Below are 27,299 nucleotides of genomic sequence, written 5' to 3'. Positions count from 1 at the left end.
ACGCCGGCGCCGCCGGGCGTGCTTCTGCGCATGCCCGCCAAGGCCGCGCCGGCGCCCCATTGGCCGAGTTCGGGTCACGTGGCCGCGCCCGGGCCGCAAGGGCGGCTGGGAAGCGGCGGCCGCCCCCCTGGGAGTGGACGCGTCTCGGGGTCTGGCCGCGGGCGGCGGCTGGGGGGATCCGAGACGTGGAGGCCGTGCTGGAGCGCGGTCGCCGGACGGGGGCGGAGCCAGCCGAAGACAGGTGCAGGCGACACTCCCGAGGTCACCGGTCAGTGCCCGCACTGACAGTCACGCTCTTCTGTGCCCGTAGGAGGGCGTCTGTCCAACGTACGGAGAGAGGCCAGACACTGCGACATGCTGGCAAGAAGGGAGCAGCCAGGGCGGGGACCTCTGGCCGGCCCAGCCAAAGGAGGACCGGTCTGCAGGGAGTCCCAGGAGACCTCTAAGCGCCCGCGGGAGTCCCCAGCGGCCGGAGCAGGCATGCGTTATTTCAGAACACCAAGGGGCACTGGGGCATCTGCACTGCGGAGAGAAGTCCGCTGTGGACTCAGAGTCAGAAACACTCACTGCGCTGTAATAAGATAGAGTTTTATCCTGTAGAAAGCTTATACTCCAAATTAGCAATTCCTATCCTCGGTTTAGCCATCAAATGTCATCAGCGGTTTCAAGTTGTCTGTGACATGTGCGCAGGATTTCCTGACATTGTTTCACGAATTAGAGGAAGAGATCTAGGCTAAAGCACTTTGATGAGAGGTGTTAGTTGCTGGAGCTGGCATTCTACCACTAAGACCAACGTCACTTCCCAAGGGCAAGTGACGTCTTCCCAGAAGGGTCATTTGCGGCAGCTTGTTCACCTGCCAGTCTTGGTCATCTACAGCTGTGTACGCAGTGAGATCGATGTGTGTGCTTACATTAAACCCCAAATATCTCCTGCGTGGACACACACCTCAAAATAATCGAACCTGACAATGGAAATCCCAACTCAAATGCCTGTCATCGGGACTGAACGGAGGCCGGTGTTCTGCAGGGAACCCAGTCCCCCTACACGAGTTCAGAAGGCCGCTGTTCTCTCCCCACTTCGCACTCGCTGTCGACACCACCTCCTCTCCTCTCAATCTCAGCTGAAACTTCAGCCTGAACATTTTGAAGAACGGAGATATAAGGAAACTAACAAAGTCCTAGAGTATAAAAATGCCAGCAGAGGCTAAACAGGGTCGGGCTGGGTTAGTACTTGGATGGGAGACCGCCTAGGAAGACCAGTGCTGTGATTGTAAAAAAAAAAAAAAAAAAAAAAGCCAGCAGTTAGTCCAGGAAGAGAACACCTAGACTTCTAAATAGATTCTTCTGTCTACGATTACCATCTGCTATCAGCCAACAACACACACTGTCTCGTCTCTTCAAATTACACTTTCCAACACGTTAAGAAAACCTTGCGTTGGCGGGAATGTGAAGAATCCCCGTGCACTGTTGGTGGACTGCGAATTGGTGCAACCACTATGGAAAACAGTACGGAGGGTCCTCAAAAAATTAAAAATGGATATACCATACGACCCAGCCATTCCTCTCCTGGGTGTTTATCCGAAGAAAACAAAAACACTAATTTGAAAAGACGTAAGCACCCCTATGAGCACTGCAGCATTATTTACACTAGCCAAGATGTGGAAGCCACCTAGGTGTTCATCAGGGATGACTGGATAAAGAAGAGGTGGTACAAATTTGCAGTGCAGTATTACTCAGATGTAAAAAAGAATGAAGTCCTGCCATTTGTGACAAAAACGGAGGGACCTAGAGTGTATCATGCTAAATGAAATGTCAGAGAAAGAGAAATAACGTATGATTTTGCTTATGTGTGGAATCTAAAAAAACAAATGAATAAACAAAACAGGAACAGATCCGTACAGAGAACGAGACAATGGTTGTCAAAGGGGAAGGGGCTGGGGAATGGGAATAAAAAAAAGAATTTATCTTGGGGGAAGAAAACCCATAATATCCCTTTCCTGATAAAACATATTCTCGTGAAGTGAGAAAGTTCATAAACAATAAGGAGGGTAAATGAAAAACTACACAGTGTATTAGGAAAGGACGAGCGCTACAGAGAAGGCAGCACCCAGGAAGGAGACCGAGCCCTGGGGCGCGACGTTAGCCGGGCGCGACATTAACCGGGCGCCGTATTAACCAGGGCGCGACATTAACCGGGCGCCATGTTAACCGGGGCGTGACATTAACCAGGGCACGACATTAACCGGGCGCCATATTAACCAGGGCGCTCCCTTCGGGCTCGGTAAGGTGACTTGTAGGGTGAAAGGCAGGAGCCATGTGGATGTGAGTCGGAAAGCACAACCAAAGAGAAACGCCAAGTGGAAGAAGCAGGACGAGTATATGTTATACAAATCTATTTGCAGATAATCCTAAAAAATGCCCAACCATCGTATAGTGACCCAGGCAGGTCGGTGTTGCCTGGAGGTGGGAGGGGCGGGCAGCAGAGCCCCCTGGCAGTGACGGGAGGGCTCGCCGTGATGTGGTTGTGGTTTCATGGGTGTAAACATGTCGGAACAGTAAATTGCCCACTTTCGACATGTGCAGTTAATAGTAGATGGAGGGCACTTCAAGACCGCGGTGAAAGCAGCAATAAATCAGTGTTTCGGAGACAACGACTGTGGATCAAACGTGACCTAGGGGTTCCGCTCCGAGGCATCCGCCTAGGAGCGATGGGACATGCCCACACATTTCACAGATGCCACAGCAGTTTATTCATAATAGCCGCCAACTGCACAACCCAGGTGTCCATCAACAGGTGAACATGACAGTGGTGTATTTGTGGCAGGGACTGTAGGGCCCTTCACAGAAAGCTCACTGGCCCCGACCCAGTGCATGGATGAACCGCCTCGAAAACTTCGCTGAGTGGAAAAAGTCACATTAGACATGTGGTTCCCTTTACGTGGAAAATGGGTGACAGACAAAACTGGAGACAGAATCGGGTCCGTGGTTGGCTGGAGCTGGGGACAAGGGTGGGGACCGACTGCAAACGGGCTTGAGGGAATGCTTTGAGGTGACAGACGTGTTCCCAAACTGGGTCGTGGTGATGGGTTCATAGCTCTGTAAATCTGCTAAAACTCACCCAACTGCACATTCAGCATGACTCAGCGTCACGGTGTGTAAATGCTACCTTGATAATGCTGTCAACCTCAAGGACTGCCTCCTGTCTGTCACCTGGAGGCTAGGGCCGTATTCTTTGCTGGTTGAATCGAGGAACTTACGAGTTTCCGAGAACTAAGTGCGGAGGGACGTGATGCGCTGGGGTGTTTAGGTCACTGAGCCTCTGCTGTCAGAGCACTGTCTTTCTCTGCACACACACACCTGCTGACACTGCAGGGGACCTGAGCCACGGCGACGCTGCCTCTATCGCCCTGACACGAACGTGACACACGCATGAGTGCTTCACCCATGGATGCCGGCACCCGACCCACGCTGGCTTGTCGAGGACAGTGTTGTCCCCTTGGCCAAGCTCTCTGCCAGTTACTGTTGGTTCCTGTGCCACCTGAGGGCTGACCGAACATGTGAGATGGGTTCCTGGCGGGACGTGAAAATGCACGGTGCTCGGGGGGGGCGGTCCCTACACTTCAGGGGCATCACGGTCCCCGGAGGGCTCAGTGGGCAGTTGTGGGCTGCGGCCAACAGCTGGCAGTTTTAACAGGTTTCAGGTGATGCTGAGGAGGGAAAAGGCAGAGGGGACAGAGGGCAAAGGGCAGTTTGGGAACTATTGCGTGAGCAAGACCACACTTGAGGGCCTCCCAGATCCCTGTGCCCACCAATCAGACTCAGGGCTCAGCAGTCCGACCTCAGGGTGATGGCAGTGCAGCCAGGGGACGTGGCCCCGGGGGTCTGGGCAGCAGCGACCCCACTGTCTAGTGCCAGAGCCACCCCCCCCAGCCGCCCCAGCCCATGGCAGCCTGGCCCACGCCCCGGTGACCCTCTGTGCGGAGCTCCTGCCACCTGGCGGCCAGAGAGGACACTGCAATGAGCTGAGGCAGACTGCAGAGCCCGGCATGCGGGAGGCTGGGTGCACCCTGGGGTTCAATCTAAGGAAAAGATGAGCGATTTCTACAAGTGTCAGTTATCAAAACACACAAAGACAGGCATATGAAATAATAATAAATATTTTTAATTAAATTTCAAATAGCAAAGCATAAATGTTACTATTTGTTGAAAAATTCATACAGCATCTCCCCTTATGTTAACATATGGAAATCATAACTACTTCAATTGAAACCTTTTAGGCACTTGGGTGTAGAAAGTTCTGGAGAATAAAATACAATTTTATTTTACTGCTACTTGTAAGACAACAACCAAAATTATATCTGATTAAATATTCTACTTTCAACACTTAGCATTACTGACCTAAGAAAAAACACTGTGACCGACTATAGCCGTATAACATTTTAAGTTCCAGTATGTTTTAAATGGGAAAAATTTCACTGATGATCGTTCTTAGGATTTCGAACTCTTCTTAGGCTGTTCACTGAGATGCTGAACGTCAGTGGACAGAATCTAAAGCAAGCAAGCAATTCCCTTCGAATCCCTTTGGCTTTTTTAGAAAAATTGTCGAGAACATTCTTGGTGGGCACTGGAGCCAGTGACCCCGGAACCCGGAGCGCGAGCTGGCCTGGCTGCCAGTGTGCATAGCGGCGTTTAGTTTTATTTTAAAGTAGCTGCAGGTTTTTGGCAGACCTCTCGATGAACCGCGTAGAACGACATAAGCACATAGAGCCACTCAGTGCATGTTGTTTCCGGAACTGCTGGGTCTGGAACACGCCCCAGGAGGACACGGGGCATTTTCCTGAGAAATACACCCTCCTCGCCGCCAGTCCCCTTGTGCGTGCTCTCGGCTGCTGACACAGAGGCGCCCGCTGGGGTCCGCTCCCCCCTCCAGCTGCAGCACCGACGGCTCTGCTCCCGGCCCGTCACTGAGCAGGCGGCCCGGCCCGCACGTGCTGCAGGAGCTGCTCACAGTAGGCGGGGGAGCGATGCTTGTGGATGACAGCCTCCGTCTCCCTCAGCAGGGCGTCAGGGAACAGGACGCTGCCTGCTTTGAGCACCCCTGCAAAACAGCAAACGCCAGAAATGCACATTCAACCAACACAAGGTTATAGAAATCCAACAGCACGGTGCTGGCCTGAGAACAGCCGCACAGATCAATGGAACACAACAGAGAGCCCAGAAATCAACCCACGCCTGTATGGTCGTTTAATCTATGACGAAGGAGGCAAGAACACGCGACGGGAAGGACAGCCAGGTCGATGACTTGTGCTGGGAAAACTGGACAGATACATGCAAAAAACGAAACTGGACACCTTCTTCCATCATCAGAACAAACTACAAATGGATTAGACTTAAACGGAAGACCTGAAACGTAAAACGCCTACAAGAAATCAAAGGCACTAAACTCCTGACGTCGTTCTCAGCAGCATCTTTTTGGAGGTCTCTCCTCGGGCAAAGGCCACAAAAGAAAAAAATAAGCAAATGGGACTACCCCAAACTAAAAAGCTCCACACAGTGAGGGAAACAAAACGAGAGGACAAGCCCCCGAGCAGAAGATCTTCACCAACGATACATCCACTATGCGGTTAATATCCAAAATATACAAGGGACTCCATGACCCAGCACCAAAAAAACCAAACGATCTGATTAAAAAATGGGCGAAGGCCTTGAATAGGTATTTCTCCAAAGAGGACATAAAGACGGCCAAAGGATATATGCAAAGATGCTCGAGGTCACTAATCGTCAGAGAAACGCACATTCAAACCACAAGGATATCACCTCACACCTGTCGGAATGGCCGTCATCGATAAATCATAAAACCAGTGTTGGCGAGGACACGGGGAAAAGGGACCTCGTGCACTGCTGCCGGGAATGCGAGTCAGCGCGGCCACTACGCAAAACAGCGTGGAGGTTCCTCAGCAAATTCATTCCGCTTCTGAGTATTTATCCAAAGAAATCCAAAACACTCGTTCAAAAAGATACGTTCACCCCATGTTCACGGCAGCGCAGTCACAATAGCCGAGATACAGAAGCATCCTAAGTGCTCATCGACAGACGACTGGATCTAAAAGCTGTGATACACATATACACCGGGATATTCCTCAGCCACAGAAACGAATGACATTTTACAACTACAACGACAGAGATGGACCCAGAGGGTATTAGGCTAAATGAGGTAAGTCAGGCGGAGAAAGACAAACACCATGTGACCTCACGATCTCACGTATGTGTGGAGTCTGAAGAACGAAATAAACAAATGAGATGAGAACAGATTCATAAAGAGAACGGACTGGCGACTGCCAGCGGGAGGGGCCGGGGGCTGGGTGAAAACGGCGACGGGATCAAGTGCAGACGGGCAGAATCGGCACAGTCACGGGGTGTGAACTGCAGCATGGGGAATATAGTCGATGATACTGTAATAACCAGTTACGGTGCCAGCTGGATACTAGGCGGACTGGGGGATCACTTTCTAAGTCACGCAGACATCTAACCACTCTGCTGTGCACCTGAAACCAATATCAATAACACCGAATGTCACTGTAACTGAAAAATAGAAACCACCACTCGCTGGGCTGCTGCCCCGCCAGACTCGGCCGGCGGCCTGTTTCCTTTCGCTCCGGTTCCTACCCTCCCGCCCTCCTTTCTTCCGGGTCGTGTAAGCAGGTTCCAAACCCCACGCCAATCCAATCTACTTATTGGCCGTTTGTCGCAGCTCCTCGCTTCACGCGTTCGGGGGCTGCTGCAGGGATCGGTGGACACCCTGGGCCTTTCAGCGTCTCCTGAACGACCTGACGCTGTGTGGGGATCGGACGTGTGGCCTCGGGCGGCGGCAGAGCCAGCAGCTTTCCGGGAACGCCACGTTTACTGGACGGGACGACCACGGACAAACGACTGACAGACTCGGGTATTGAGACTTGAGAACCAGGCAGGACATTTTCTCGATAATGAGTGAAGTGACCGTATTTGTGGCCACTGATAGAATTTAAGCTTTCGAGCAGAAATTACAGTTACAGAAATCTTGTTTCTGCCACCACGGGCATGACATGTTCCAGAAGCTTTTCTTCCCAAGACTCTTCTGAGCTTGATGCTAACAAACGTGACACAGAAGATGCACGATTCAACCGTGTCCCTTTCCAACCGGCCAGACTGCAGCGTTACCGACGCACGCAGCTGAGGTGCAGGACGGGCCCACGGGCCCGAGCGTCCCCGGCGCGGTGGCACAGTGGCGTGGGCCTACCGCCCCGCAACTCTCAGACGACGACCACGCGGCCGGTTCAGGCGTGGGGTCAGCGAGGCCACGCTCACCCGGACGGCTGTAAAACGCCCTCTCCCACCTGCACATCTGTGTGAGGCGAGATTTCGTCCTGTGTTTTGACCAGAACACTGTGTGACAACCGCCCCGCACAGAAGTAGGTGACAAAATCTAGGTGCCTTCTACCAAGCTAGACGTTAAAGAGATTTGCAAAGATGTAAAACAGTGACACCCTTCCTGCTCATTGCTTTGATTTGGAGAATACATCTTTCAAAAACACATCTTACTCATGTTACTACGGAATGGGCCTGTTATTTTAAACAAATTGATAAACGTCTTAGAATCTGCTCCACTTGAATTCCCACTACGGTAACCATCACAGGCCGTAACTGAGGGAGACCACGGCCTTTGGGGTGCCGGGACTGGGCCCCAGGGGACCACCGCCCCCTGCTGGAAGGACTGTGCTAATGCCCTCGACACAGGGAAGGGACTCAGTGTCGGGTCTCCGCGACGCTTACCCAGGACAGCGTCCTGCACGGCGCCCTCGGGGTCATCCAGGTGCAGCAGGAGCTCCCTGTACAGGAACTGGATGTCGCCCTGGTAGTGAGCCTTCTTGTCCTTCCTGACACACTCCAGCCACGTGGCCAAGGCGGAGGCGGCTGCAAGCCTCACTTCGTTGGAAATGTCGTCAAGGCGCTTCAGCAGTTCTGGAAGGAGAGTGGGGGGGGTGGAGGGGGGGTGAGCGGGTGGCAGGGTCACCCCCCCCTCAAAGGCCAATCGCGGCCCTTCAGCTCAGAACTCGGCCTCTGCCCCACCCGGTGCAGTCCGCCCAGTGCAACTGTTCATTTCCAGGAATTCTTAAAACTATCTTTTAAAAATTACTAAATGTCCGTGGCAAACAGCACAGACGATGAAAACTGGTTTAAAAATGGGAAACCGCAGCCCCGCGCCCCGACCTCTGACCTCTGCCCCTCGGGAGGGCTCCTGGGGCGGTGCTTCGGATTCCTGGGCACTCTTTGTCATGTGACCCGCTCTGAATTCCTACCTTTTTGACTTCCAATTTGTTTTTCAACGGATGTTACTTTTAGCTTTTTGAGGATGTTAAACACATTCTAGAAAAGTAACTGGTGGCACTGTAAGTCACAGCCCGGTCTAGGGCTGGGGACATCTGCTGTCCCTCTCAGGCCGGTGCTGCCAAGCCTCAGGAGCCTGTTTGCAGGCCACTTGCGCTTACCACTCACTCGCGGCTGCTTTGGTCTGGGATTTGTCTGGGGCTCGGGGTCCAGAGGCAGTGACACGGGGGTTTCAAGGGCGGTGGGCAAGCCACGCACGGAGGCTGGCCCCAGCTCCTGCTCCGAGGGGGCCCCTAGGCGGGGCCTGCACCCCTGGCTGCTGCGGGAACCCGAGTTCCTGCCCTGCTTCTGCTGGGTCCCCTGCACCCCACTTCTGGTCTACAGATCTGTCTTGTCCCTTGCATTGTTAGCTGTTCAGTGACGTTTTATCTGTCATGGAACCGACGTGACTATAAGTCAAAGCAGCATTTTCTATTTTTCCTATCAAAGAAACAGCTGTCAAACAAATGCATACATGTGCTTTGGGAAAGAAAAATGTCCTACCAGGATAAATCTTGATGAATTTATCTGGATCAATCGCACCACCAGAGGTTTTCAAAAATACATCAATGATTCGGCAGGAAGTTAGTCGAGTCATCTGAGAATCTTCTTCCAGGGTGCTCAGAACTTGGGGCATCAGTGTCTCCTGCACGTCCAGTATCTGCGACAGGACAAACAGGAGACGGGACATGCTGACGGCGCCTGCGCAGTACCACGGACCTGGTTCCGACGCAAACGTAACCGCGTCGGGGATGCAGTTCTGGAATTCCTACACAAGACGTGGACTTGAAGCTCGATTTTAAAATCTAGACAATTTGAACAGTTTTTAACGTGGTCACTTGACTTTTAAAAGTCCATTATTCACAAAGTCTTGCTGTGGCAGAAACCCTACGCAGCCTGCTACTTACTCGCGTGACTGTGTACTGTGTCCAAGAAAGTACAAGGGGCATTTTTCCTTCGACCAGCGGTCTGCCCAGCAGGAGGGGCGCTCACACAGGTGAGCACCGGTCTGCCCAGCGGGAGGGGCGCTCACACAGGTGAGCACCTGGTGAGGCGTTTCACGTGAAGGCATGAACGCAACAAAAACACACATGCCTGCGATTAAATTCTTTGTCTTAAGAGTAACGTTCGATATGCAAACCTAAGAAAACCTCCGAGATGGCCGAAGGAAACGAAACGCTTCCCGGCGAGGCCAGGGAGCCGCAGGCAGCCGTGCCCGCCTGCAGCGGCCCAGGACGCCCGAGCCCCACCTGTGTGGCAGACAGCGCCTCGCAGCTGACCAGCGCCCAGAGGCAGGACACAGCCGCCGTGCGGATGGCCGCGGCCGTTCTCCCCGCGTGCCACTGCAGATTGGGGACCAAGATGTCCTTTATCACGGTGTCCAGGTAGCTGTGCAACTGCCTGCAGGGAAATACGAGAAGGCTGGTGAGGAGGGGCAGACTCTCCGTGAGGAAGGAAGCGTTTGGGTTTGGGAAGGAACCTGGCAGAGAGGAAAAGGCCAAACAGAAGGCAGCAGTGAAACGGGAAGTGGACCCCCAGCAAGAGCCCTCTGCTTCCCGCAGCAGGTGGCCATCAGGGCCAGGCTGCAGTCCCTGGAGCTCCTGTGGGCCTCTCCTGGGACCAGCCACGGGTCTCGAACTCCAGAGAACCCCGGGTATATTTCCAGCCTCCGTCCCGCCTTGCTGTGGAGGGGCTCACCTGTCCTCCAGCTTTGAGGAGGAGCCAAGGCTACACCCGAGCACACGTCTCCAGGAGCATCGACCAGGCCAGCAGAGCCCCGGCCCGCCAAGTCTGCACGTGGCTGGTGGCTCAGTACTGCAGGGCCCTGTGGTGGGCACCTCACCGCCCGGAGACAAGCGCCAGCGCTGCTGCCAGGTCCTACTGCACCCACAGGCCTCTGCCCTCAGATCGACGTGTATGCGGTTGAATGACTAATTCATTAGTTTATTTCCCAGCGTAATTGGAAAGCATGTTCCAGAGGCACGTTCCGCGTGGCAAACTCAGCTGCTTCAGAGGCCGCCGGTGCAGGGGATGAGGGCGCCGGCATTCTCCGCTGCTTCCAGCAGGGGGCGCTCCAGAGCCAACCCGGAAAGTAAGGGAGCAGGTGCGCCAGTGCATGGGGCTCCTGTGGCTCAGTCAGTTCAATCAGGTTTTCAACGTGCTTTAATTCTTAAGCAAAGAGCTGTTTCCTGCAGAGTGACTTACAAGAGGACCCTCTGGAAGGACTCTGCCCTGCCTGCTGTCCTTCGAGGTGGCTGGGAGAGCCTGAGGGCCACATGCTGGCCCTGGGAGACGGGCGGCGGCCACGCGCGGTGTCCGGCTACAGTCTGGACCGTCCTCTGAGGTGTCGGCACGCCAGGCAGTAAGAGCGCTAGACTCGAACATACACAGGGAGACGCGCCCTGTGCGGGTGAGGCGCCCTGTGCGGGTGAGGCCCCGGAGGCGGGGAGCCCGTGCACACACGGCCGCCGGCCCCGCTCCCCCGTGGGACCGAGCCCGCGGGCGGGAGCTGGACAAGCGTCCCTGCCCGAAGCAACTGCAGAAAATGGGCCAGGTGGCCTCCAGGGGGTCCCCACAGGACAGGAGCCCGAGGGGACACCGCCTCTTTCTGGGGCGCTCTGCGGAAGGAGCACCCCCTGTTCATAAAGGGAACTGCTCTCCAGCCTAGGGGCGATTCTCCGGAAGGGGCTGTTCTCAAACTGGGACCCCAGTGTCCCTGCTGTTCCCTCAGGACTTCTGCGGCACGTTAACGAGGCTCGTGGAAGCCTTTTTGACTGGCGTGTCCCAGGCAGAACCTCCTGGGGCCAGAAGCCAGCCTCTCCCCAGGCACCTGCCCTCTGTCCACCCTCAGAGCAGGACCCACAAGCCACACAGGCGCCTGAAAACGCTGACCCGATGAGCGGATGCTCTGACGGATGAGGGTCTGTCCGTTTCAGCAGAGTCAGTGACGTAGTTTATCCCCTACCATCCCACAACCCTAAAGATCAAGACCAAGCGGACACTCTTCCCGTCTGTAGAGCTGCTGACCCTTCACCTAAATCGCTGCGGATCGAGCACCTTTCTTCTCCCAGCCCCGGTTTTCTTCCGTGAGGTCTTCACGCAGTTTCTTTCGGGAGTGCGGTCCAAACTCTGAGGCGGGACTCCGCGGGTTAAGTGCCCTCAGGGCCATGGCCGAGTGCAGCTTCCGAGGGGACGGGGCCTGGACGGCGTGCACAGGGCCTCGCAGGTCACCCGTGCCTACTGACGGGGCAGCTGCCAGCGCCGCGCTCGACAGCTCCTATGGTCCCTCTTAAGCCTTGACACCTTTGCAGACAAGCAGGAAGTCAAATTTCTTGCAGTAGGGTGTCTGGCTGGGGGCCCGACAGAGAGACCAGAGCGGCACTCGGAGACGTCTCACCGGCCCGGCCATTGCCATGGGGGACGGTCGCTGCGTGTCAACGACAAAGCAGGCCTCTGGTTGATCTGTTCCCTCTCGGGGACGGCCACCCCCAGACAGCTCACAGCTCACCCAGCGACTAGGCCCGTGAGCCCGCACGCCCCACCAACCCACCCAGCCCTGCCGACTTAACAAAGGGGACCCGCAGGGCCCGGGGTGTCTCTGCCCCACAGCGAGGCCTGTGTCCTGTCTGGGTGTCCCGGGGATTCGGGGGGCGCTGCCCCAGGCTGCCTGGACCCGTCGGTTCTACCTCTGGCCGCTTGCTCCTCGTCCTTTACTTCGAAGCCACAGTTGGAACGCAGCTTAAAAGCCCCTCCCTCCACGCTTTAACCATCGGCAGCGATTCGATCAATTCTCTCGGGTTGCGAAGGGACCAGAGCCTTTTAAAACTAACGCACGAGCCATTAATAGTTAACGTTCCCTAGAACTTTTCGTTCGATGGAATTTTAGCGGCCGCACCACAGCGACTTCGATTCGGTGTCTCTGGTGCGCTCACTGCCGAGACCTCGTTGTGCATCCGGGGGAACACGAGCTGCAGGCAGCGGGGACCACTCCACTTCCCACCTGAGGGGGGCTGCGGGGGGGGGTCCCGGCGCAGAGCGGGGTGGGGAGCGGGCAGCGTGGGCGGAGCACCTACCCTCGCGAGTCCACGGTCTCCCTCGCGTCCAGCAGCACCCGGGACAGGGCGGAGAGCAGCTTGAGGCGCATCTGTGGGTCTCTGGCCGGCTGGAGGCAGCTCCTGAGCAGGGGGACGAGGTGCGGCAGCGCCTCCCCGAGGGCCGGGCCTGCAACACAGAGCCGGTGGGGCTGGGCTCGCAGCACGGGCAGCACGCCGCCGCACGGCACGCCGCCTCCCCACCATCATCGGCATCGCCGCTCTGCACCCTCGCGAAAGCATTGCGGCACGCGGGCTACTGCCAGCCCTCCAATTTCCCGGACGTGCTCGTCAACTCAACCCTCGCATCACTCCAATTGTTCAACATGTGAACTTTCTATTGTCTTGCTTTTCCAAATTCTTAAAAAAAATTAGTTGAGCAATAAAAGGTAGAGTAAAACCAGCTACTCAGAACAGCTGAGTTGTTTACTATTCACCCCTGAAACGGGCGGCAGAGCCCCGTTTCCAGACTGGGTGCTCGAAGGAGGGACGGATGTGGTTCTCCCCGCCACGGAGGTTTCGGACTCGGCCAGTGGTGCTCAGCCTGCAGACTCGCCGCATCGGGGCTGGGGTCGCCCCGCCGGGCCGTCCCCACAGATGGGGCTGCGCTCTAGTCTGAGCCGGTCACTCTGAGCCCACCCAATGCACAGCACAGCCACTAGTTCTGTAAGAGCTCGGAGCAGGCAGACCAGCCTCCACCTGGACCCCTGGCCGCAGGCCGGGCCAGAGGGAGCGTGGCTGGAGGGAGCCAGCTCGTCTACCTGGAGCTCCTGGGGGCCTGCGGAGAGAGCAGCCGCAGCCCAGTGGGACGCCGCCCCATTTAGATCGTGGGAACTGTCTGGGACGGCAGGGTGAGCATGAGACTGTGCCTTTGTGCACTCAGACCTTGTGGCTTTTCTTCCCCGTCGCACTGGGGACGAGACCCCGGTTCAGTGAGCACCTGGTCCCCTCTCGTGCCGGGCTGACTTCCGCAGGCTGCTAGCCCTTTACAGACCAGCGCTGAGCACACCATCCAACACCCGTGTCTGCGTCAGATGTTCCCAGGAGCCGTAAGAAGCCTCCTCACGGTGGTGGGGCGTTTGTCAATGCCTGTGGTACAGTGAGGGACATCGAGTGTCCAGTGTGTACACACGACACCAAGCGCCAGGCAAAGGTTCCAGTCCCCGGTGCGAGCCGAGCACGTGCTGAGCGCAGTGGGTCCGATGGCCGCATGGGCCCCTGGAAATAACGCCCGGCAGGAGACCGAAGGCCCGTGGTGTGTGTGACGGGCGCGTCAAGAAAAGGCTCCATCTGCTGCCCTCCCACGGATGGCCCTCGCGGGGCTCTTGAAGTGGGCCACTCGGTGTTCCGAAAGCTAAAAACACCAACGCCGCACACTGACACTTGATGGTACGGTCCTTCCCAGTGCTAACCACCCACGTGCCACGCGTGTGCACAGGTGCCACATGGCACACACGCGTGTCCCACGCTGCTCCAAAGGCTGACGGTGTGGAGGTGGCTGCCCGGGCCCTTCCGAAGACGATTACGCAGTGACTTCCTATAAGTAACCAGGCCACTTCCAATTTCTGCTACTAAGTTCTACCCGCTGAATGGGGCACCTGGCTCTCTGCGACTAGCGCCATTTCCTCAGGACAAGTCCCATCGGTGTGCCTGCCGGGTAAAGGGTCTGAGCACAGTGACGGCTCCAGCGGCACAAACTCAGGCTGCTCCCCACGCTGCCTTGCACTGCAGCTTCAGCTCGCCAGCTGTGTGGCCCCAGGCCAGCCACTGACGCTCTCTGTGCCTTCAGCTTCCTCTTCCGTGAAACGGGGGTGACAGTTCCTCCGACAGGGTGCTGGTAAGGACATGAAGGCCGAGGTCGTGAAGCAGTCTCACAGCATCTGCTGGCAAACAGCTGAGTTTTCTTCTCAGGTGTGAAAACATGGCTTTGCAAACCATTTTGAGCTTTCCAGGTCTCATGGTACCGGGGTCCTGAGAGGGGCCAGCTTAGGTGGTGGAAACTCTCCGGGCACAATGACGGGTCATGGTGACACAGTCAGGCACAGCAGGGACCCTGCGGATCCAGGGCACAGTCACAGCGCCTCCTGGCCCGCGGAGACGAGGGGCGGGGCACCAGGAGACGGTGTGTGCCGGTCCGCAGCTCACAGGACGCGGAACTGTCGTCAGCTGTCAGTGAGGGGATGAGCGCCCCGCCCCGGAAGCACGGGGCATGCGCAGGGTTGCCGTGGTTTCCCCAACGAAGATAGTTAATGTGCCCAAGTCTGCACCCCATAACACAACACCGTCTGCCTCGGGGAACGGCTGACTTAGACGCAGACCAGGAGCCAAGCTGGTCTCGGGAGGAGGGCGAAGCACTCCCGCGGCCGTGAGGGACCACGTCTTCACACGCGCCCCGAGGACGTGCAGCTGAAGCTCCAGCACAGCCTCCTGCACCCCAAAAAGCAGGACTGCTCCTTAAGATGCTCGTTCTCCACAGGTGAGTGACTGCGAGTTGCTTTGAAAAAAGAACTTTGGTTCATTGTAGCTCAGTCTGTGGCACCCTGGTTCACGCCGAAACCTCTGAATACCTGGGGGGCAGGGTGGCCCAAACCCGGCCGGGGGCGCGTTTCGGGGGGCTCACCTGCGTGGGTGACCAGCACGTTAAATTGCTGGAGTTCTGCAGAGTGGACAGTCCAGTCGTGCTGGGACGCGCCCAGCCACTCCAGCAGAGGGCCCGTGTGATCTCGGTAGAGGTCCTGGCTGTCACCCCCGTTGTCCACTGCGGCCAGTGCGTCCATGGTCTGCTGAACCTGAAAGGCCAGTCAGGGGCTGGGGCGGCCTCACGCTCAGAGCCCACGGGGACCCTGAGGGCTCAGGGGCACAGCCTGCTGGCAGCGCAGGCTCTGGACGCGTCCCCGGTGAGGGAGGGACAGGGCGGAGGCCCTTGGCAGCGCGCATGGGGCCAGGAGCGGGCGCTGGCTCTGTGGCTCCCGTTTGTGTCATGGGAGCGCCCGCTGCGCCACAGGCCGGAAAGCAGACCACGCGCCTGCGCCGAAGCACCGAGCCCCGTGTCCTCGCGCCCTGCAGCGGGGAGCTGGGGTGCCAGCAGCTCGGCCCACCAGAAGACTACACTGGACAGACCAACTCTGTGCGCAGAGACCCTCCCGCGTCCCCTCTGATCGGCTCTCACTTCGACCAAGCCTGTGGGGGACAGCAACGCATGGCTCTGGGGACCGAGGGTGAGGAAGACGAGACCCGGCCCCGTGCCCCCCGCTTCCCCTCGGGGCCCGTCTGGTCTGCAGTCGCCATGTGCCGACGGTGGCCACCAGTGTTACAGCCCGCCAGTGAGAGCCACCTGCTGAGACACAGCTCTCAGAAGGGAGGCCTTCGAAGAGAGGCCCGGGAGGGCAGGGAGGGCGCTGAGCCGCCCTGCTACGGTGTCGCGGCCTCCTGCCCCACAGGCCTGGCCTGGGGACCGGCTGAGGGCCCCCGGGAGAACCACGGGAGCCGGGGCTCAGCTCCAGGAGAAGCGGCAAGACTCGCAGGCCCGTGGGGGTGCACGCCACAGGGTGCGAGCCTAAGTGCAGAGCTGGCGGGCGGCACAGGGGAACTGCGCCGCGCCTTCTGTCCCGACCCGGGCCCCGCGTGCGTGCTTTTCCACATTCAGGGCCCCTCTGCAGCGGGCTACGTTGCTGTCTTCACGCTGGGACACCGTAGCAAACTGGCGGTTGGGGGGACCTAAGCTGTGAGCGGTGAAGGCCAGCGTCGCCGGAGGCCAGCGTCGCCGGAGGCCAGCCCAGCCAGGCAGCCCGAGGCCTGGGCAGCAAGAGCAGAGGTGCAGAGACGCGCCGTCACCCGCGCCCCCCCGGCTCACCTGGTCGCCCAGGCTCGTGGCTCCCGCGAGGGCCATGACGGTCACCAGCACCTCCATGAGCTGCAGGCTGGACGCCCTACAGTCTTCACGGCACACTGCCACCAAAGCCTGCACGCACAGCAGCAGGTTCTCGCCGTACAGGAGCTGGGAACGGAGTGGCGGCGTCAGCCACGCTCCAGGGCTGCCGCCCGCCGCCCACTGCCCACCCTGGCCAAGGGCCGGCCCAAGGCCACCGCCGCTGCCACCACCCTGGAGAGACGGCCACAGAGCCTGGTTCGAACACGTCAGCCTTCGGGCACTCTCTCAGACAACGGGGAGCTGAATACGGACCGGGAACTGAGGGGCGTGCGTTAACGCTGCCAACTGCGTGCTGGTACTTCAGCGACGTTCTAAAAAGTCCTTACGTGTTCGCAGCGCTAACTGGTGACGCAGGGTCTACGAGTGAGATGACCGCGCGTCTGGGATGTTTCAAACACGCAGCTCTCTCCACCCCACCCCCCAAGTTCCAGGAAAAGGTGGAGGGAGGCACACGAGGCAGGAGCTGAAACCCGCCGAGAGGGGACGGGCCGAGCCCGTCTTCCGCCCCACGCACGCGCTCCGCGGACGTTCCTACAGTGCTCACTTTTAACAACGATAAAACCCCACGGTTCAAAAAGTGCTTCCCGACCCACAAGGGGCAAGGTGACGTCTCAGCGGGGAGCAGCCGACCACCCCCCTCCCGCTGCCGCTGGGTCAGCTATAAAACAGGGCCGGGGTGGGCGGGGCCAGATCGGAACCCTTCGTGGCATCACCGGAGAAGGCCCCCTGCACGTCTGTGCCACGTGTCCTCCGTGAAGGACGGGACCGGGGTCACGAACGCAACTCACAGACACGATTCGTGAGTAAACAAGCGCACGCATACAGGAGCACACGCTCTCACGCTTTCACTAAGGGGGAGTGCGGGAAGGTTTCCTGATCATTCGGCTAGTTAGCGGACGGGTTCCACGTTCCGAACCGGCTCTGGAACCCCCCTGGAGCCCCCTGACACATCCACGAGAGCTCTGCCCGGCACTGCTGCACACGGCGCCCCGGCCACGCGTGGCACCAGGCACGGGGCACGCGGCCAGTGTGGCTGGGGAATGCATCTTTACTCTGCTTCGTTTCGTGCCGGTGGCCTCCGTGCTGGACGACGCAGAATCAGGCAGGAGGCAAATGGGGCCCCCAACAGGACGGGGTCAGCGGCAGCACCCGGTCCCCGAGCTGCACTTACTCGTAATGACAGCGCCGTGTTCAGAGAGCGACTGGCCGGGCACGCACCCGCCGTCCAGCATGACGCGCCCTCTGCCTCGCACCCGTCCCCACACACTTACGCTCTCAGACCCTTGACAGATGGGAGCCTGGGCCAGCTCCGTGGCGATGGCCTTCACGTGGGGCCGGAGGGCTTCTCTCGGGCAGCCCCGGACGATGGCAGCGAGCACCAGGAGGCCAGCGGGGGAGGGCGACTTCTTCAGCATCGGCCAGATCAACCTCAGAAACACGTCCGGGCTGACGAAGGCCCCGACTAGCTCCGCGGACCGCGTGCCCTGCGGGGGAGGGGGAGGGAGAGCTGAGGGGCACCCCCTGCGCCAGTGCTGCTGCTCTCGGCACTTCTGGGGCGTCACTCCTGTGCCCACAGTAAACACTGGGGGACCATAGGCCCCTGGAGCCTCTCTGGGAGAGGCTGGCAGGAGGCCCCTTCTGTCTGCTCCCCATAGCCGACACTCGATGCGGGGCGGCACGTGCTGTGCCCACACCTGGGGCGCTCGGTGCTGAGGTGGGGCTGTGGACGCGCCACTGGGTGGGCCTTGGCCGTCAGGGTGCACGAAAACACCAACCCCCAGGGACCCAGTTCCATGTGTACACCACCCTCGAGGAGACAGGTTACAGGACCGAGAGCAGATTGCTGGTGTCAGGGGCTGGGCGTGGGGTGGGTGTCCTCGGGGTGACGGAAGCACTCCGGGTCTCGGCGTGGAGGTGGCTCCACGGCGGCTCGGGGTTGTCAGGATTTGCAGACCTGCCCCAAACAGCTCCGCGAGGGTGGGAAGGGTGACTCACACTGCTGACCACGGCCGCCTCCTCGTCGGCACAGGCCCGGAGCAGCGTCCGGAGCAGGACCTCGAGGTGCTGCGTGATGTGGTCCTCGGCGTGGAGCAGCAGCACTGCCAGCAGCTGTGCGGACTTCACCCTGGTCCCCACCACCCAGTCGGCGATGTCGTGACAGATGGCGGGAAGGATCTTGGAGAGGTTTCTGAAGACGAGCTCCCGACAGCCCAACGCTGGGCGGTTCTCTGGATGAAAAAAATCAGGAACAAACTGTGACGTTCACAAACGACTCAGTGATGCCACAGAACATAAGTTACTGCGCACTCCTCTGAGGTGCGCCTGCAAGTCCTACTCTGAGGTCTTGACATTCGAACCGCTCTAAAGTCAGGAGTGGGGACAGCGTCACGGTTTCCATCGCTACGGCGATGCGGAGGTGTCCGTGACACATGACGGCCGCATGCACTGAGCGTGTGTAACTGGTCAAGCTCTGGATCCTCCGGCGGTCACCCCTGCGATCAGGAGCAGTCGCGTCCATCACCCCAAAGTCTCCTGCGCCCTTGTGATGCCCCCACCTGGCGACCACGGGTCTGCTCCCTGTCACTGCACACGAACGCGTGTTCTAGAATTTTCTGAGGTGGAATTGCACAGGATGCACTCTTTTTGTCTGGCTTCTTTCGCTTTGCGAGGTTGTCCGTGACTCCGGCCCCAAGTGCTGCTGCGCAGACCCCTCGCTGCCGAGTGGCATCCCAGGGCGTGGAGAGCAGGGAGCCGGCCAGCTGCCTGCTGGCGGCCACCTGAGCTGTCTGCGGGGCCGACGGCGTGGCGAGCATTCACGCACACGCCCGAGGAGACGCTGCTTTCACTTCCCGGTTGGCTCCCAGCAGCGCGACGCCTGGGCTGCAGGGCGCGGGCGCATGCGACACGTAAGGCACCGCCCCGGCGCTCCAGGGGCTCCACGTTTCACGCCCCCACCGGCGTGCGCGGGAGCTCCAGCCCCCGGGAGCTGGCCGGAGCTCCGTGTGGCCGGCCTCACAGCCACACCGCCGGGGCGGGGGGCACGGTGGCCTCTCTGTGCGGTCCTCACTTTCGTCCTGATGGGTGACAAGGAGCGTCTTCGTGGACTCATTTGCCAGCTGTGGCTCTTCTTCGCGGAACTCTTTTCATCCTTTTTCTGCCCGTGAAAAAACTAGATTTTTTTTCTTATTGTTTTTAATGTTCTTTCTGTATTGAGAACACAAACTCTTATATAATTTGGAAATATTTTCGCTAGGTCTGCACTGTGTTTCCACTCGCGTCACGTCTCTGAAAGAGCAGCACTTTTTATTTCGACAGGTCCGATTAGCCAGTTCATCCCTTCCCGGAGTGTGCTTTTGATGAGCCTGTGAGAGCTTTGCCCAGCCCAAGGTCGCAAAGGCTTTGTCCCGGAAGGTGCAGGTCTGCGTCTTCCCTCCAAGTCCGTGACGTGTCTGGGGTAAACGCGTGTGCAGCATGGGAGGGACGGGTCCAGCTTCGCTCTCTGCAGATCCAACCATTCCATCCCCGCTGCTGGAGACCAGCCTTCTCGCCGCACGGTCTGCACCTGCTCAGCGATCGGCTGTCCCCGCGCCTGCCTGTCCGACCCCACCGCTCCTGCTGCCTGAGCTGAAACCACACGGAGCGGTTCCCGGTCTTCCGGGCAAGGTCTCCGCCGGTAGGATGTCTGACCTGAGGGCACGTGCATTTTCTTTACGGCACTCAGCATTTTCAACCATTATTTGCCCAACAGGTCCCAGGTGTGCTAGGCGCGGAGCTCCCGCACCTGCCTGGGGACCCCTGGAATGTTTTCCGTGTCTCTAGCTGTGTCTTTTCTGGAGATTTCCTACAAATGAGCATGGCGTCTGAGGTTCGCCCACGTTGCAGTGTGTATGAGAACTGCCTCCTTGTTATGGCGAATGACATTCTATGCCTGGATGTACCACAGCCTGTCCATCCCGTCCCCAGGTGAAGGATGCCTGGGTTGTCCCCACATGGGGCTGGGGACACACCCCGTGCGCACACACCCCGGCTGGACATGGCTGGACTGCACAGGGAGTGCGTGTTCGACTTCTTGAGAGCCGCCCAGAGGGCCCCGCGGTGGCCACACCGTGCTGGACGAGGGTCTGGCTTCTGCAGGTCCAAACCCCTCTGCGGGCCTGATGATTTTCCAGTCAGGAACAGTGCAGGGTCCTTGCCATGCAGGGTGGCAGCAGGGGAGTCCGGGAACGCCCTGAGGTCGGGACGACAATGTCCTAGGTGCAGAGAGCAGCTCAGCCGTCACTCATGAAACATAACTGCAGCACGTTCACCAGCGAGAAGCTTCTAAGAACCTGAGCGGACAAGCCGGCCAAAGGGCGGACGGACGACTCGCCAGCTGGCCCAGCCTTGCCAGAGCGGCAGTTACGAGACGAGGCACAGGGCTCTGTAAAGCCAGTTTGTTTCACAAGTGAACACGACGGCCTCGCACCTCACACACGCGCTCTGCCTGACTCGCTGCCTCTTCACCACCTGTCCTTGCCGGCAGGCACCTGTCCGTCACTGCACTTAGAAAACACCCTGCAGAAAGGCTGCGGTGACAAAGGCATGTGACCCACTACAACCGGAACACACTCAGTCCCCACGTGAGAAAGCGGTTTCCAGGACAGGGACACGAGAGTGTGCGGCCGAGGGCTCAGCCCCGACGCGGGCGCTGGGAGGTATGGGGCTGCGAATGTGCCCCGGCATGCACGTGCATGTGGCCGGGACCGTGATGAGCGGGAGGACAGAGGAAGCGGGGATCAGCACGGGCGTCTGTCTGAGCGCGGGAGTCACGCCCCACGGGGCTCACGCCTTCCCCGGACCCTGTGTTCGCTTCTTCAGGTGACACTTACAAAAGATGCTGTTTTTGTAGAATGACAAAGCACCGCCCGTCTCTAAAATTTCTGCCACCAGCAGCCATCCGCCCTGTGCCTCACAGCTCGCCATGTGTCACAGCTCGCACACAGGGCCTCCTGGGGCAGGTTCCTGTGGTCACTTGCACACCCATAGAAGCCATACCGCTTACACCAGCGCTGGCCCCACCCAGGACAGAGGGGGCCCCTTCCTGCACCCCCGCTGCGTCACCGTCCTGTGCAGGCTGGGCTCACCTGGAGAGGGGTGATGGGCGGGAGGCGGCTGGGCGAAGTCGAGCTTGTCCTTGAGGTCATCCTCGTTCTCCTGCTGCCACTGCAGGCCAGCCCTCTCCCAGAGGCTGGCCGCCGTGCACCTGAGGACAGAGACACGGGTGGGGAGGGGACCCACGGGAGGCGGGGGGCATTGTGGGTCTGCTGACTGGTTTCTATGCCCGAAGTGTTAAAGGGGCAAAATTATACTTCAAACGCCACAGAGACCCTTCTGGGCCACAACCTCCCAGCACAGGTGGACGGGCGGGCACAGGGCGGGCTTCTGTGACAGACCCTGAAGCAAAAGGAACAGCCATTACTGCCAACGACATTTGGGAAGAGCAGGTCCCTGCAGCCAGAAGGCAAGGGAAGCCACACTGCTGTGGGCGTGCTGGGCCACGGGCCCTACCTGGGGTGGGAGGCCGACGGTCGCCCAGGGCCCCGGGCACCGAGCCACCGGGGCACTTACACAATCTCTGGCATCTCGTCGTCCAGGCTGCTGAGCAGCAGTGGGATGAGCTTGGGGAAGAAAGAGTAGCGGTCCCGCAGGTCCAGCAGCCAGCCCCCCACCACGCACGTCACCGCCCGTCGGACCTGCATGCAAGGGGAGCACAGTGGGTGTGTGGGGCAGCGCTGGCGCCCATGGGGACGCGCCACAGGAGTGCTCTGGCCCAGGGTCAGCCACTCTGCCCTGGCCCCGGGCCAGCTCTAGGCGCTCGGCTCAGCCGCCCGCACCTCAAGCTGGAGGGTGTCAGGGCCACAGTGTCTCACAGGCTCAGGCCTGCGGCCTCCAACCCCGGCACAGCCTCAGGCACGAAGCTGCGTGGCCTGTGTGCGACGTCCCCTGTGTGGTGACCCCCGGCCAGGCTGGGCGATGGCGGCGTGCCAGGGCCACACCGCCCCAGGGCCTCCCGGGGGAGCCAGCGGGGAGCCCCTGCTGCGGGCTGCCTGAAAAGGTGACACGTACAGCTCTGCAGACCGTGCCCACCACAGGGAAGGAACATGCTCCAGAAACACCCTGTGCTGGACGCCCAGCCCCGGAGCGGAGCCTGAGACTGGACCCTGGATGACAGATGGAGTGATGGGTGCTGAGGGCGGGGGGCAGAAGCAGGGCAGAGGTGTGGCCTGGCTTAAGCCCCACTCACCTGACCCCTCAGGGGCTCCAGAGTGGGATGGCCCCATAGGGCTGTCCCACCAAGGAAGGGGCCCGTGGCCTTGTGTCTGACGCTGGCTGGAGCTGCCAGTGGGAGGCACCGGGCATTTCGGGTGAGGTGGCCCCAGCTGCCATGGGCCCTCCAACACCACTGCTCACAGGGCTGACTGCGCCCCAGCAGCACCCACGAGGATTCGGGGTGGGCTGCTCGGCCATGGCCCCTGCAAGGCTTAGAAACCAGTGGAGCCCACCTGGCATGGCCCTGAGGCTCTGGGACCCGGGGCCAGCGGCCCCGCCTCTCGGAAGCTCACCCTCCCGTCTGGAGAACAGAGGGACGACAGGATCCACGTCACCCCGACAGGATCCACGTCACCCCGACAGGATCCACGTCACCCTGCTTCTTACAAGGAAAGAAAGCGGCATAGAGCCTGAGGGCAGGAACAGCTCAGCAGCTCCAGGCTTGCAACTCCCACTCAGGGGGAACAGCGGAAGGGCCCGATGCTGGGCTACTGTTGCAATTAGCAACAACATCAGGTACTAAGCTACTTTAACGAGCTACAACGTTCAAAACTGGGTGGTAGTTAAGGCCAGATAAAGTGTTATTGACAGCCAAAGATCCAAACAAAGACCCCTGCGGAGAGACAGCCTCCCAACAGTGTGAAAACACACAAGATTAGAGTCCAAGTGCCTAGACGACAATCTCAGAAGTCCAGTCAGCCCCACGCTGCCTCGATCACGGGGACAGTCACGACAGACTGATGTCACAGTCACGACAGACTGATGTCACCTTTATGCAGAACATTAAGGGCCTCAGGGACTGCTGACGAGTTTAGCATTGCTAAAAGGCCTCCATGTAGGGTCACACTTGTTATAAAACTGTGGTAAGAGGCAAACTCGAAGTTCAGTTAATATCGTGAGCTGGGGACACTCGGAATCCTGCTGGCAGGGGCCACATGCTAGAGAGGCCCACACTGCAGGGCCTGGGAGAGGCAACACACGAGTGTCCAGGGGAATCTGGGTCCAGCTCTGTGACTGGACACGCCGGCCGCAGCTCAGGGGGCATGGGCTTCTGCAGGGCCCCACACCCCACACTCAGGCGTCCCCGAAGGCCGGGGCTCTTTTGTAGGAGGAGACCTCAGGCTTCTCGCTACCTCTGCAAGGGGTAGCTTCTGAGCCGCCCCCAGTCCCAGACTGGCCTCTCCCACCAGCTCAAGCTGGTGCCGCTGGACACCTGCAAGCTCCTGTCAGCATGAGACAAACCAGCCTCTTCTCTCAGTTCAGAAAACGGCACTGGACAGGGCTGCCAAGTGACAGACTAAGCAGGGAACGTTCGATTCAAAACGGCCAACACGCCGCTTAAGTCAGACTCCTCTGGAGTCAGGTCTGCGGGCCCGGGGTGTTGGGCTGGGACCCGCCTGCAACAGCCTAAGTTGGGGGACCCACAGTCCAACGGAGAGAGTTACCCCAGCACGGCCCCTTGCCCCTAGGCCTGGTTTGCCAACCATCACAGCTTTCCCTTAAGTCGGCCTCGGTGGCGGACACTCTGGAGACGCTTCTGCCAGCGGGGGAAGCACCAGCCCTGACATTTTTCCTGCGAGGAAACGGTCCCCCTCCACAGTCCTCAGAGCTAAGAATGACAGGTGTCCTAAGACAATGCAGCGCGCCCCAGTTTCCCAAGTGAAACAGGAACACCTGTGACTGGGACTGACGAAAGGCCATTCGGCGTGGCATTTAGCGTCTTAAAGAAAGGGAACAAAGTGAGTTAGGAGCCGCACACTGGCGCGCTTCCGGTTGGGAGCAGGCACTGCCTGGAGGGCCCCGCTACCTGGGGGACGTCGTCAAAGAGCCGCTGAGCAAAGTGAGGGAGCACGTCGTCCACGGACTTCCCGTTGCCGAACTGGATCACGGTGCCCGTGGCCTCGATGACGGCCACCCGAACCTTCCAGTGCTGGTGGGCGATGGTCTGCATCAGAGGCCCGATGAGAGACTCCGACTGCATGTGGAAGTGGTCTGCGGGGCGGAAGGCCAGCAGTTCGCAGGGCTGCTCCCGCTGTGCCGGGCCCCCGCCCAGGCCCTCCTCCCCGCCGAGGTCCCCGCCGAGGTCCCCGCCGCAGGCACGTGGCTCGGCCAACCACGCACTCGGCACCAGGAGAGGCGCAGGGACCCGAGTGGGACCCAAAGGGCGGCTCTATGACTCAGGCCGGGGGGCTGACGAGAAAAGACTGGGGCCTGGAGCCCAGCTCCCCCAAAGACAGGGCCGTGAGGGGGGAGCCTGGCGCTACTGACAGCCGCAGCGGGTGCTCGGGGGGCTGTTGACCAAAAGGCAACAGAGCCAAGAGGACACTGTCCCAGTGCCACATCCAGCTGTGCCCGAAGCCAGATGCTACTGCAGGGAGCTGGACCAGCACCGCTCGCTTTAGGCAAGGCCACTGCGCTCCCCGTCTGTGAAGCCCCCAGAGTCAGAACCAGAGGGCCTTCGGGACGACCAGGCTGACCCCCTGGTTTTGGCGTTCTGGCCTCAGCTCTGCCGCTGGCTAGTGCGGTGAAAGTTCGGGCGAGTTCTTGATCTGCTGCTGCCCGTGTGATGGGACCCGTGAGGGGTCCAGGGGACAGCCCCTCACCCAGTGTGGGGCGGCAGCGAGGATGGTGTTGAAAGGGGGAGATGCTTCAAGCAAACAGTGCTTCACGCCACAGTCAGGGAGCACCGCCTCCTGGCAGACACCGTGCTGTGTGCCGGGGACACACGGAGGCACAGCCCTGCCCTCCAGGAACTGACAATGCAGTGAGGGAACAAGCGACAGCCAGAAGCACGAGAAGCAGTCCACCCGGCCGGGCACGGACCAGGGAGAGGCGGCTGAGGGTCGACGAGAACATCGTCAGCAGCTTCTAATTCCCAGCGTCCATCTCCGGCCCATCTCTTCCCCAGCTCCACTAGAAAGCAGCGCAATTCAACCCAAGCTTAGCACGACCCGGAACGGAAACGTCGACATGGCCTTAGGCCCTGTGCCTCCGTGGTCTCCGACCTCCTTCTCCGTCACCCCCACCAAATTCAACAGGAAATCCTGCTAGCTCTACCTTCAACACATCCCGACCGTTTTCCTCCATCTCTGTTGGCAGACTGCCCCACCCAAGTCCTAGTCAGTGCCATCTAAACGTGGCTTAATTATGGCCGCCTACCGGCTTCCTCATCCCCTCTACTGCCACGGCCAAAAGCCGTTCTCCAGGATCTTTTAAATACCGGACTCTGGGCCTATGGAGCCCCTGCGCACCCTCCTCCGGCTCCCCATTCCACTAAATACTAGGCTCAAACCCCCGCCACGGCCTTGCTAGCTCCTCCTGCCCTCCAGTCGCCTTGGCCTGCTGTTTGCTCCTCAGATCTGCCGAGCTTATTCCTCAAGGCTTGCTCCCTCCTGACCGCCCATCACGGACCTTCAGCTCCTCCAGGAAGCCTTCCCGGTGCGACTCACTAGGGGCCTCCTCTACCATGTTCCACTCCAGCCCAAGACAACAAGGTGAGGTAAGGGGGCAAGATGCTGCGGACACGGCCACTCAGCGGAAGGGAATGCCCTGATCAGACTGGCGTTTCCGATAACGAGGAATGGATCAAAGGGAAGCAAGATGAAAGCCCCACCCCCCACCCCACCCCGGACATTGGTCCAACCCAGAGAGAAGACAGCTGGACTCCGTGAAGCGAAAGACGGGAGTGGTGTTTCTTAAAGTGTTCCCGGAACGAGCTGGGTTACAGTCGCTCCGGCGAGGGGCAGCTATCAGAACGCACCCCATCCCACACCCAGCACATTTCGGCGGTGGTTTCCAGGAATCAATTTTGAGAGCTGCCGGATGGAAGAGGGTCCGGAGGCGACCCCGGCTCGGGGCAGGTGTGGGAGCGGGTCGCGCGCGCCTCCCCCACAGCTCGGCACCTGGCGTGGCGCGCGCCAAGGCCGCGGCGCACTCGCAGCTCTCGCGGCGCACGGCGGCGAAGGGGTCGAGCAGCGTGCAGCGCAGCGTGCGCACGGCGTCGTCCAGGTGGGGCGCGAGCGCGGCGCCGCCCAGGTCCACGGCCAGGCGCAGCAGCTGCACGAGCGCCAGGCGCAGCTCCTCGCACGCCTCGGGCGGCGGGCGGCGCGCGGGCTCCGGGCCGGCCAGGCGCGCGCACAGCGCGGGCAGCAGGCGCGGCAGGGCGTCGCGGGGCCGCGCGGCGCGCCGCAGGCCCAGGCCCAGCAGGTGCGCGGCCAGCGCGCGGCAGCGCTCGGCCGGGTCGGCCAGGCAGCGCAGCAGGCGCGGCAGCAGCAGGCGCGCCCAGGGGCCCTGGAAGGCGGCGGCCGCGGCGGTGGGGTCGGCGGCCGGGGCCTCGGGCCGCGCCGCCTCCAGCGCGCGCTCCAGCGCCTCCAGCGCGCGCCGCCGGCCCAGCTTGCTGTCGGCCTCCAGCCCGGGCAGCAGGCGGCTCAGCGCGCGGCTCAGCTCCGCCGCCTCCGCCGTCTCGGCCGCCTCGGCCGGGCCCCGGGGCGCCGCGGCCTCCGCCGCCACCAGCGCCGCCATCTTCCCCGCGTTGCCCGTCTCCAGGGGAGACCGGCACTTTTACG

At 59.9% G+C, this 27,299-nt stretch overlaps 1 protein-coding gene across 1 annotated transcript; it reads right to left on the bottom strand.

Annotated features, from left to right (window-relative positions):
* Positions 1-4,295: 4,295 nt before the first annotated feature.
* Positions 4,296-27,270, bottom strand: DNAAF5 (dynein axonemal assembly factor 5). Its single transcript, XM_039879084.1, has 13 exons — positions 26,637-27,270; positions 24,542-24,726; positions 22,033-22,157; positions 21,549-21,667; positions 18,421-18,653; positions 17,697-17,909; positions 16,348-16,491; positions 15,115-15,283; positions 12,477-12,624; positions 9,654-9,804; positions 8,908-9,064; positions 7,810-7,998; positions 4,296-5,098 (listed from the first exon to the last, which is right to left on the bottom strand). Exons 1-13 carry the CDS (start codon positions 27,253-27,255, stop codon positions 4,962-4,964), a joined length of 2,589 nt encoding a protein of 862 aa, XP_039735018.1. The 5' UTR covers positions 27,256-27,270; the 3' UTR covers positions 4,296-4,961.
* Between the last annotated feature and the right edge of the window lie 29 nt (positions 27,271-27,299).

The sequence above is a fragment of the Pteropus medius genome, unplaced genomic scaffold, assembly GCF_902729225.1.
Source record: "Pteropus medius unplaced genomic scaffold, Ma_sr-lr_union100, whole genome shotgun sequence".
Taxonomy (NCBI): domain Eukaryota; kingdom Metazoa; phylum Chordata; class Mammalia; order Chiroptera; family Pteropodidae; genus Pteropus; species Pteropus medius.
The sequence above is the reverse complement of the archived record's forward strand: the minus strand, read 5'-3'. Positions and strand labels throughout refer to the sequence as shown.

Bases quoted from the DNA above. Each gene is read 5' to 3' on its own strand.
- DNAAF5 (XM_039879084.1), bottom strand. From the start codon at position 27,255: ATGGCGGCGCTGGTGGCGGCGGAGGCCGCGGCGCCCCGGGGCCCGGCC. The intron at 24,727-26,636 runs GTGCCGAGCTGT...TCCGCCCCGCAG, and splicing joins CTTGGCGCGCGCCACGCCAG to ACCACTTCCACATGCAGTCG. The intron at 9,805-12,476 runs GTAGGTGCTCCG...ATTTCCCTGCAG, and splicing joins GAGACCGTGGACTCGCGAGG to GCAGTTGCACAGCTACCTGG.